The sequence below is a fragment of the Plectropomus leopardus genome, chromosome 18, assembly GCF_026936395.1.
Source record: "Plectropomus leopardus strain MGB_pleo_1.0 chromosome 18, ASM2693639v1, whole genome shotgun sequence".
Classification (NCBI taxonomy): Eukaryota; Metazoa; Chordata; class Actinopteri; order Perciformes; family Serranidae; genus Plectropomus; species Plectropomus leopardus.
Window position 1 is genome coordinate 18,862,710 of NC_142193.1, and position 12,350 is coordinate 18,875,059.

The 12,350-nt window shown below is 35.9% G+C and overlaps 1 protein-coding gene across 1 annotated transcript in view; it reads right to left on the reverse strand.

Annotated features, from left to right (window-relative positions):
- The window catches only part of abca3b (ATP binding cassette subfamily A member 3b), a 38,140-nt gene extending 26,356 nt beyond the window's left edge, over positions 1-11,784 (reverse strand). Inside the window, exons 1-4 of the mRNA XM_088091347.1 lie at positions 11,496-11,784; positions 9,324-9,422; positions 5,413-5,659; positions 1,811-1,935 (exon numbers count right to left, since the gene is read on the reverse strand). Of these exons, the coding sequence (XP_087947473.1) occupies positions 1,811-1,935; positions 5,413-5,659; positions 9,324-9,377 (426 nt within the window). The 5' untranslated portion in view covers positions 9,378-9,422; positions 11,496-11,784. The remainder of the gene's footprint in view (positions 1-1,810; positions 1,936-5,412; positions 5,660-9,323; positions 9,423-11,495) is intronic.
- Positions 11,785-12,350: the final 566 nt, after the last annotated feature.

Sequence of the window (12,350 nt, forward strand, 5' to 3'; positions counted from 1 at the left end):
AAAAAACACAAACAAGGAAACAGGAAAGATGGTGCAAAAGAGAGTAATAAAGATTTACTTGTCTTATCAACCTTTGTGTATTTGTGTTTATGGTTTTTATGGTAGATGGAAGAACTTTCTACATGGATAATAAAGTAATAAATATGAGAAGATGATTCACCAAAAAAAGCAACAACATCTCTCTCTCCCCGTGCGCTTTGGGCTATCTAAAGCCCGAAGCCTATTAAGTATGTCAGACTTCATCATCACATGCAGATAAAGCTTTTCCCATATGGGTTCACACTGAAAAAAAATGTAAATTCATCCGTCTTTTGTTTGTTTTTCCAGAGCAGGCATTAAACTGGTTGTTATAATCATATCATATCATACAGTTAACAAGCACAATAAAGCTTTGTAATAAACCTGAGCAAAATATGATCTCGTTGTTGGTTTGAGAATCCTCCTTCTATGTTTAAACAATAAGCTTGCCAAAATAAACAAAATAGACAAACAGTCAGGGAGCAGAATAAAGTGCCTGGACCAGTATTTCAGGTAACACATGCTGCTATTCTTTCCTCCATACACCGAGGTCAGTCAAACAAACAGCAGGTTATTTTGATGCATATATCACACCTCCCTAAGTCTTTATGCTTCAAACCCAGGGATGGACAGTAATGAAGTACACTGACTTAAGTACCTGACTTTAAGTATCTGTACTTTACTTGAGTTTTTTTTTAAACTCATCACTTTTACTACACCACATTTGAAAGAAAAATATATTTTTAACCCTACTACATGTCTATGAAGTCTCTAGTTACTCATAACATTTTTTTTAAAGTCAGTAGATTTTTTTTCTTTTCTAATATGCAAAATCCATAACCTGTGATCACACAGATCTGCATGTGTTTTGTTTAGTGTGTTTTTTTGTTGAAGCGGTGTTCCTCAACCTCTATCTTGTGCATGTGCTACTCAGATTGGGCAGCTCGTCGATACAGACAGGTAGAGAAGATAGGTCATCAGCAGACTGTTGTATTTGGTTATGTGGTGTTATTAGTGGCTACGGCAGCAGATGGAGATGAAGATTCGCCACTATTACACCCATGGCTTCACCTCAAGTCCATGTTTGAATTTTTTTTAGATGAATGGCTCATATTGTTATTATTCTTATTGTAAAAATATTAATAATAAATATTTTTAAATAATTAGTAGTATTTTGCTCTGTTCATTCTGAAAAAAAAAAACCTAATCACAACCTACAACGATTTGCCGTCCAGCCTGAGAAAGCAGTTCAAGGTCTTTTTCCCCTCAAAAAATACAAATGACAATTTTGGTCCTTCTGTCAATTTTTATGTCTATCGGCATTACTATAGGCTTTTCAGCTTTTTCAACAAGCTTTTTATTCTACAGGCTCTACAAGCCAGTCAGTGCATTCAGTGGATTGTTTTAGAGTCATTAGGATCTGTTAATGTATTGTGACAAAATATTACAATGTGTTGAGATTTTCAAAAAGTACTCTGAATACTTAAGTATTTTTAAAAGCAAATACTCCAGTACTTTAACTCAACTAATAATTTGATTCAGCAACTTTCACTTGTATTGGAGTAATATTTGACCAGGAGTATCAATACTTTGATTCAAGTATTAAAGTTGTGTAGTTTGTCCACCTTTGGTTAGAATACAGAAAATAAGAATTTACCACTCTTGTTGCAGCCAGACTGTGCAGTGTCCTTGATGAAATTACCAGACATGAAAACAATACACAGCTCCTCAGGTTCACGAATCAACCATCTACCTGCTACAGTGTGTGACAGTGCAGCGTGTTGCCTCTAACCTTTAGCGGCAGGGGTTCATCGTCGTGGGTGAAGGGGTGCTCAAACACTACAGCAGCCAGCAGCTTTCCTCCAGGGTCATTTCTCACGTAGTCCTCAAACTGCTCCTCAGTCTCAAAGCCACGCACTGGAAAAGAGACGTTCACAAACACATGCAAACATCATTACATTAGTTGTGGTGTGGTATTCATCTCACGCACGGCTGTTTTCGTGCCTGTCTTATTGCCAAACACGACCTTGGTGCTCATGTTTCTCACTGACAGCCAGGAAGTTGGTCGAGACGCTGTCAGCATACTGAATTTAATGGCCAGCATTACTGATACAGCAGGTCAAATCACTGAGAAAAAAGTGCACTTAAATCTACTTTCCTTGACACACATGCAGGATCACACAAAAATGGAAGAGATAAGCATACAAAAGATGTCAAAACCCAAGCAGTCCAATGAAACTGAATAAAAACAGAAAACAGGAAATAAAGAGACTGATTTCAGTTTTCTTTTCACTTTTGATATTTCGTTCTTTTCCAGAACTGGATTTCTCATTTGTGTTTTTTATTGCATTTATCAAGCATAGCGCAAGTGCATATTCTGGATCTGGCAAAGGATGTCAGTATTACACACCAGTCCATGAGGTGCATATTTGTCAGTGTCATAAAATAAACACACAGTCAAACAAAGGTGCACTGAGGAAAACAGGTCAAGGACAACCAGCTGCCAAACACGCAAGTTCAGACATGCAGCTGTCACACTGCTCTTCATTTCAGCTGTCTGCCGTAAAAAACGCTGTATGGTTTGTAGTTTAACATAGTAATTCCCATCCAGGGGTTACTGCTGCAGTCACCACAGGGATAAATGGAAACAGTGTGAGGAGTACCTTAATTAATTAAAAAAAACATATATATCAGGATTTGCTTTACATTATACATATATCTATCTCTGTGTTTAATAAAACATTAGCCGTCCAGTGAATGAAAACTAAGGTATCCCAGTAAGGTATTGCTACACTGACTGCACAGTACACATCTCCTATCAACCCGAGACAGCTTTAAGTAACAAAAGGAGATTAGTGCTTAACCAATACTTGAAATCAACAAGTGAACATTTGAATAATTAGCCAAGTAATGGAAAAATTGTTCAACTTGTTGGCTAGAAATAATGGATAAACAGTTAAAACAATTAGAAGCAAGTAATGGATAAAAGTTGAAATAAGAGGCTACAAGTAAAGGCTAAACAGTTAAAATAATTATTCCAGCTTCAGGTACTGAATAAACGGATAAAATAATCAGCTGAGTAATAGTAAAAGTTTGAATAATTACCTAAAATTAATGGTTAAAAAATGTAAGTTTTTAGGTAGAAGTAATGGTAAAAGGTTAAACATAAGCAAAAAGTAATGGTAAAAATATAAATAATTAGCTAAAAGTAATAGATAAAAAGATTACATAGCTAGGCTAGCCAAAAGTAATAGCTGAACAATTAAAAGTTAAAGCTAAATGAAATTGTTAAAAATTTAAAAGTTTAAATAATTAAAAAGTAAAAAGTAAAATGCTAAAATAATTAGCTAATAGTAATGGTTAAGTTGAAATAAGTGGCTAACAGAAATAAATACACTATTAAAACAGTAAGCTAAATGCAATGGATAAAAAGTTGAAAGAATACTAGTTGACTAACTGATAAGTTAAATCAACTTTTTAACAACAGCAAACATTTATGATTACACAATATAGGAAATCTTATTTAACGAGTCACTTTTTCTCAATACAGCGTGTGATACAAATAACAACTGTGTTTCAACACCTCGTATAATTATAACACAAACACCACATATTTGCTTCCCCTTTCAGCAGTCCCAGTTCAACGATCATTTGAAATATTATGGGTTTTTTTGTATTTTTATAGTTTTTAGCGAAGAACATCGAGGCCACATTTTGGTGGTCTCCTGTGTGGATGATCCAATTCAACCTTGATCATCCCCCTCCACCTATCCCTCCGAACGGAGAGCAGCTAAATTATTCATTAATGGCTGAGCTGGGATCTCACACTTCTGTGTATACGCCAACCTGCAGTTACAGATCTGTCTACATCTACATCTCTGCCTTCAGCCTCACACTGCTGCTATTTTTCTACATTGTTCATCGTGTGTCAGCGTGAAAACAAATATGTAAACAGCCTGTCTGCATGTTTATCTGAGTAGGTGATCACGTAGAGGCGTGTGCGTGAGTGTGTGTTTCAGAAGATTTAGTTGTTGGTGTCCTAAGAGAGGAGACAACCATGAGCTTCCTTTATTTCCTTATCTAAACTCCCGGCTGATACAATGTGACACAAGAGAGTAGGGTGCGGCCTTCTGGTTCCCCTGAGGGTTGTTTCTAGAGAAACCAGTTTGCCCACTCCTGTCCCCGATTACAACTGGTGTCAAAGCTCTGGTATTTGTATCACTGGTTAAAAATGGTGTTACTAACTAATTGGGAGAGCAGTAAACATTAGGCTTTGCTCCAGGTTTTTAAAGCCAGTGATCCCTATATTTTATTTTAAATGCAGAATATAATGTGATAATTCCTCTTAGTTATATCCAGCAAACTTAAGAAAATTGTTTGTTTTAGGATAGGAGTGCTTCTTGGGTATTTATCCAGTGTCTGTGTGCTAATAGACTTGTATCTCTTACAAGCTAAGAGGGCAATAGCTATAGGATAAAAAGATGGGAACAAACCAAGAATAAAGCAATTTATTTAGGATTTATCAATATGTGTTATTATGGAAAAAATGACATATATTACAAGGGGAAATCTGGCAGTTTTTGAAAATATCTGGAGGAGCTTCATGGACTTAAATAAAATCAAAGACGGGAGTGGGGTTGGGGTAACCATAAAAAAGAATATAGTGTTGTAGCCCATGTAATCTTCAAGACTTCTGTATATCATTGTAACTACTGTAACATTTGTTTTTCACCTCTGTTTAAATTATATTTGTTGTTTTTGTTGCTGCGTTGTTTTGTTTTGCCTTTTCATTTTATGGTAAAACTATATTTGCTGCTAAGACTATTTTATTTTTGTGTAACATCTGTTATAATATATATATATATATATACATATATATATATACATATATATATATACATATATATATATATATATATATATATATATATATATATATATAATATTTTTTTAAACTTAAGATAGAATTTTGTCACCAAATTCAAACATGTTTTATGAAGTACACAGGAGGGCATTGTAGGCACTCCAAAAATATTGAAAACTAGCATGGCGAATATTAAAAAGCCTCGACTGCAGTGGCTAAATGTTTCAGCCACTTCAGGTGTTTGTCTACAAGCCCAAATAAGGACATGCAGTGGGAGAAACATGTTGGCTCTTTTAAAAATTAAGCCACGGTTATAAAAGCTTTTTAATCTTTTCCTTCCTTCCTTTCTTTTTCAATATTTTTGGAGTGTCTGGAATGCCTGCTTGTGTATCCTGTTGTTTCAAAAGTCTTTTTGGGCCTTACGGCATCAAGTGATGGACCCTGATGCTGTATTTCTACTTTGCCCTGCTTTTTACAAATTTGCATGACAAGTTGCTCTTACATCCATTTCTTGCCAAACTACTACCCACCTGAGGAGAGAAACAGGCTGCCTCGCACATCCTCTGCCACCTGACGCACCACACTGGAGTTACCAGGCACATAGGCCAGCTGCAACAACGTGAAGAAGTGCTTGGGTAGAAAGTCAACGGTGTAGCTTTCGTAGACCGTGGCATTTGGGTAGTCCTTAAAAGGCACCTTCTGACGTAGCACAATGAGGATGCCAGAGAAGAGCAGGGGCAGGAGTATCTCCACCAAAGTTACCAGAATTTGACGTTTCTGGAGAGAAAGATTGGAGATAATCTGTCAGATATTTGATAGGGAAAGATGAGGTAAGATCATAAGAGGCAGAGATGAATAAGACTGGAAGAGGAGGAGTATGACTCATGTATTGAAAAGGTGTTGAGATTGATTAACTACATAATATTTGACAGAATATTTATGACTTTTAGTAACTTACGACCCCTATAAATATAGTAATGAATGGCTCCATATTTCAGCCACAGGTGAGCAATGAACAAAAAAAAACCCTTTTAGCTCCTCAGACACAAAACTGAGAGAACTGCAACCTTGACACGCAATCACAAACCCATTTCCAGATTTTTAATATGCTTTCAAAATGCTAACTATGTGCCATTTTTAGACAAGATGAGGTCTGGGCATCAATTTATTCTTTTCACACTACTCAGAATTGAACACAAATAATTTCACAGACAGCTGACACGATGTGACGGCCTCCCACTGTTGAGTGATTGGAGTACAAAATGACATGGACAGTTTCAGGACATTACACTCAATCTCCGAGGGGCACCAATATCAGACCTTCTCCCTTCAGAACTCAATCAAAATGATCACTGAGAGGAATAAATATGAGTCAGGAATAGAAATGTTCTCCTTTTGTTCATGTTTATAAAGTGTATTTTAATGCATAAATACTTTTGGACATATCATTGTTGGCAGCCTTCAACTTGGAGCTGAAAGCTTGACCACTGTTGTTTATTTTACTCAGATATTTATGTTTTAAATAACAGAGTTGTTAGATTTTAGGCTCTATTTTATGTATTGGTTGAAAACACGTCTATACCCAGTAAAGTAAGGACCAAAATTCATATTGTTCTGGTATCAGCATGGGAACACAAAACCTCCAGTACTATAAACCGAATGATCGTGACGTCACACTAACAACAAAAGTCACCTCCAGGTAGAAAACTGGATAATGTTTTGAATTGTGGAGACATGTAAATTCAGCAAACTTGTTTATTTCTGTTGTTATTTTCAGTCAATTAATGCAAGCCTCTACAGTTAAGCTGTTTTGTCTTGTTTTCAAAATCTAAATAATGCAATGCTACGATTGTGGAGCACAGGTCATGTCATCCTTTTTTATAAATTTTTTTTATTACCCATCACCATGTCTGGTTTGGTTTGCTGTACAGAGGGGCTTCAACTTTGGTAAGCTTTGACTGGCGAAGTTGCAAATTCAACAAATAACAAAGAAGAACATGCAGAGGAGACATTATTTGTTGCTGTGTCTTATCACCCAATGTTTTATGAAATTGGCTGTGAAAAATACAAACTGCCACACATGAGACATGCCAGGCTGGCAGTGAGTGAGGAGACAGACAGGGAGCAAAAATTTTTTTTGAAATGTACCAATAACATAATATTTTTCTGTATTTATTCATAAGCTGGGCACAGATATCACACATATATATACACATATACATATATATGTATGTGTGTGTGTGTGTGTGTATGCTTCCACAAATGAATAAATGAATGTGTGGGAATCCCTGGTAACCTTGCTTGCATTTCTTGTGTGTCCATACTCTTATCAAGTCATGACACCACTGTAACTTCTAAAATTAGATATTTATAAGTGTGTATGAGTGTATGTGTGTGTTCTGCAGAAGATCCACGGTTCATCTGATGCCAATAGGACAAGGTCCATGTAGAGATAATTAACCTTATCAGTTTCGTGAGCACGACTGTTTTTATTGAGGGAATGAAAAAGGTTCTCTCAATAGAGGTGAAATATGCTCTTATAAAGGGGTTAGTTGCATGTAAAACATTAATTTTCTTTAACTCGCAATAAAGCTCACACTATCTTTTCTGTTGCTCTAGTTAGGCAACATACCATTGTTGAGCAGAGATCAGGCCCGGTGATAACATTCATGAGCCCAGCAAACAATTAGCAGAGAATTGAAAATCTCATCAGGTATCGAAATCTGCTGTAGCCGAGCTGGAAATATGTCAACATGACCTCAAGTTCTCGAAATGTGGCCACTTGTTCACGAGAATGAGGACACCAAGAAACAGGATGGCTCAGAAATACAAGGTCTTTTCCATTAGCTGTTTTTACAAGAGGCTTTTACATGCCTGAATTACAATGTCCGCAATTTGCCTGAGGAGGTAAAATGTCGTAATGCATGCACTACGTCTGGTAATACAGCTTAAGAGATTGAAATGCACTCTGTGTATATTTTCTGCAGCCAAAATGAACGAACAAAACAAAGATGAACTGTATATTTTTTTCTGATCCTAATGGTGTCTCTGTAGTCTCAACAACCACAACTAGACAACCAGGGAGTGGAATAATAATAGCATAAATAATGGCAACCACCACGCATGCTATAATGCAGCAGATAGCCACTTTCAATTCTGCAGCATTGTGCAACCATCAACTGATATTAATGTTAAGAACTATGCAAGGCGCTATTCAGAGCAATACACTGCCACTGTCTAGAGTAAAAATTCCTTCCTATCTTCTGTAAACTGAAGACTGACCATGAACTTTCAACGAACTATAATTGTGCAAATGTCGAGTAAAGTGCTGGACTTTCTTGGAAATTTCGAGCTGTGATTAGATGCAACTACCCTGAAACATTAAATCTATTTACATGTGTGCATATATATCACCGGTATATGTTGGATAAAGAAATTGCTAATAACTTTTCACCCTCTTTCCACCTTTTTTATGTTTTTTTTTAAATTTATTGTTGCTCATTTTAGTGTGTTTTGTTTTTTTGTCTTATTTTGTCTTAAAAAAAAACATAACCGTGTTTCAGGAGAAGCGCTGCTTGGCTTTGATAGCTGGTCTGACAGGGGCTTTTTGGAGAGGCAGATAGAAGTCCGCAAACCAATATACAGTAAGTCTTCTAATGGTGTGCTAACATTTTTACATTGCCAGCGCTTAAAGAATAAATACATGATGTTATTTTACCAGAAAACAGGGTGCCTTGTTTTTTTTTTTTTTAATTTTTTTACCAGTTTAAAACTTCAAGATTCATGATTCCTTTAGTGTCATTCATACTCTATCCCAGACAGGTACACATTTAAACGATACAGTATTACGTTTATAATCTGGCTCAATAAAAAAAACCTATTCATATATCTGTGTGTATGTGTATGTATGTATGTGTGTGTGTGTGTGTGTGTGTGTGTGTAAGAGGCAGTTCAATACAAAATAAAGAATTTTATTGGATCTTTTTTTCCAATAAAATATTCACAAAAATGTATCTATGTAGGCACATGAATCTATAGTTATAGAATACAAAATCTGACAGTGATGATTCCTGTCTCATGACTAAGTCTCATGATAAATGTCACAATTAAAAAATATGAGGAACAAAATAAGCAAAAGACAGCATATATTTGAAAAGCATGTGACAGCTACTAACATGTTGCTCGAGCCGTCGACCCAACAGTGCAGCCGCACTGTATATTACTGGGGTCAGTCAGTTTTCAAGTAGCTAGATGACGTCATATGTTTTCGAGATGTTAAGACAATTTACTGTATTTATGACGCCCCATACGCCTATGAATTAACAAAAACTGTCATGCAGACCTCTGTTCTCTAAACACAACTCCTTCTGACGATTCACAGTTGCAGACAATGTCAGCACCTAAAAAGGGCACATACATGCTGAGCATATGTCAAACTCACCTGCTGAAGATAGTTTTTCCACACCAGTAGTCCAAATTGTCTCGCGATGGCCATTTTGAGCAGTACACAGGACACGATCAAGTCAGCCTCCTACAGTGGCTGGAGGTAGAAAAAGAGCAACATTTTTAGTTTCAGGTTAGAGCTCAAGGCTCATTCGATCTTTGAAATGTTTATGATGGTTTCCGGAGGATTTGTTGCATGTTTGAAACCAGTTGTGAGGACTGTAAAGGTTTCTGATCTCAGTTCCAATTTAACATGAAAAAATGAACAAAAAAAGAGAAGTGAAATTGAGCAATCATCAGGTTCACAATAACATGATGTTGTAGTTTTGTTTAAAAACTGTACACAAAAAAGAAGTAAAAAAGAAAATAGACACACACAAGAAAGCCACAGGGAAAAACTTGGCAGTAATTATAATATATATTCACATGAAAATTCACATATGCTCAACCTTCCAATATGTTGATAAAAAAAACATTTTTTACATTTCTATACGTTGGCAGGCAACCACACACTGCCGTGGAAATAGAAACCATTATTCAATTGTTGAGAGAAGTTACAATCAATGTCAAACATTGATTGTAACTATATCATTATTTCAAAGTATTCAAATTGTAAAACTATAAGTAATATGAGTGTTATATAGGCTGTAACACTGTTGGCTGTTTTTGTAAAATATGTCATAAAAAGTCATAGTGTCTACACTTCTTTGCAGCCCTAAATCACATCCCATTTTCCTAAAATGTCACTCAGACAAGACTTTGATCCAATATTTTTCTTTCAAACAGCTCTAAAATAATCATTGGCATGACAAATATTTTTTTAAGCTCTGGGAAAGGGAGGTATGTTTTTATTTTGGCTTAGGGGAGGAGCATAATACTTTAAGTAGCTGTATTGTGTATTTATTTTCCTTAAATTTACACCAATTATCATAGTCACAAACTGTAAAAACAGAAATTATTCTTGGACTTCCAAATTTCTTTTGGTCCTTTAACACAATATATGGGACAAACTCTTCGGTCAGAAAAAAACACTTAAGTTTAAAAGGGGGATATTTCATCAAATCACTTTATTCTACATGTCTCATTTAAAATTTTGCCAAAACTAAAATGCATGAACTAGCCTACAAGCACAACAATTGGGATTGTTTCAACTCAAGGATTTGATCTTCAACTTTTCACTTTTAAACATCAAATGGTTAGTTCTTTTGTTTTTTTTGTCTAACAAATCATTTGCTTCTGTGAGGGTCAAAAAATAGAAAACTAAATTAAAAAACACAAAAAACGCAGTCACAACCCAACCACCCACCTTTCTCTGATAAATAAAGAACAGTCCCTCAGTGGTAGTATCAAATAAAAGGAGAAAAATAACCCTTGGATTTAGGTCAGTTATACAAAAAAGAAAACAACAGGAAAAAATTTGCAAAAAAATTAAAAGAGATAGGCCTTTAACTTCCACATGCTGAACCAGTTACACAGGTCAATTGAGATAATCGTTTTAGTGAAACAAAGGATATAAAATGTTGTCAGAGATCTCTTTATGGCTGATAACACTACTAATAAACCTCCCTGCCAAACGAATAGGAACTTTTGCTATTATTGACGCTCACAATTGCAGGTATAGTAACTAGGAACAGTCCAAAGAGATCAATAAATACAAACTGTCCAAGCTTCCGCAAGTCTGAAGTCCCATTTCCCTACGTATGAGTACGTAGGGAAATACGAGTTAATAAATTTAATAAAACTGGTCCTACTGGGACAGGCTGAATTCCACACTGTTGCCTCTATTCCTTTATGATATAACGGGGTCGTTTTTTGTATTATCCGTGTAACTGAATTCAGAAAACCATACTTATAGCTACCGTTTATCTATTGGTATTTTCTAGCTAACAATATAGCTATTGAAGACGTGAACGTTTTTCCTTATAACTAAAACCTGCCTTCCTCCTCTCTGATTGGTCCAAAGCAGCTTTCCGAAGCTCCTGATTGGACCATCGACTTGCTCGTCAATCCCTAAGGGTTCTGATAAATGCTAATGATGGAGCCGAGGAACAAAGCTAGGTATTTCCATATTAAAACGTGCTGACTCACTACATTATTTAATTTAACACGCTATTAATCATCAGCTGTCTTCACTGAAGAACGTCTCTGACAAACACGTGTCAAATTACCTCTCAAAATAGCAGGTTTCGGCACATTGAATTAACGAGCTGCGGACCCTCTTCCTGTCGAGGTGAAAACAATTCCTCCTTTTTGTCTTAAACCGACAACAAAACCATCACTGTGGTTCTTCTTCCTTCACTATCGAGTCTCGGCGAACATCAGTGGAGCCGTGGACGTCTCCTGCCCGGTCCAGTGTCTTTTCTTTATCCCCCAGTTTGCTGCCTGCTAGCGAAGCGATGACATTGCACCATCCCGAGAATTCATCGTGCAAAATGCAGCGACAACCGTCAACAAAACACTTCACGTGATCACGGTGGAGCAGAGTGTCACGTGACCTCAACAGCTGGGGCTCAATTCATCCATGCTGGGGGCTCCCCGAAAACTATCAATAAATATGAAAAAAAAAAGTTTTTGCTTATATGTATGTCATTTTTTTATATCGACGTATTATCACAATTATCACTTTCATCTTTTTTGTTTATGTTTTATCTATTTTATTTCCTTGTATTTGTGGTTTGATTGCTTTTATTGTCTGTGTTGTTTTTTGGCTATTATTTTGGAGTATTTTATGCTGACATAATGTGTCCTGCGTCTTGTATTATTTGTCCTCTGGTTTTAATTTGATCTATTTTCATTGATGATAACAATAATATAATATAATAATAATAATTTGTAATCAGCCTTTTCTGTTCCAGCTATTTCTATGTTGTAGTCATGTTTTGTTCTAAAGACTGTTTACCTTTTTTCTATAATTAAAATAATACATTGATTTATTTGTGTCATTTATTTGTTTTTATGACCTGTTTGTTTGTTTGCTTGCTTGTTTGTGTGTTTGTTTGCACATACATAAGCTTAGAAAGACAGA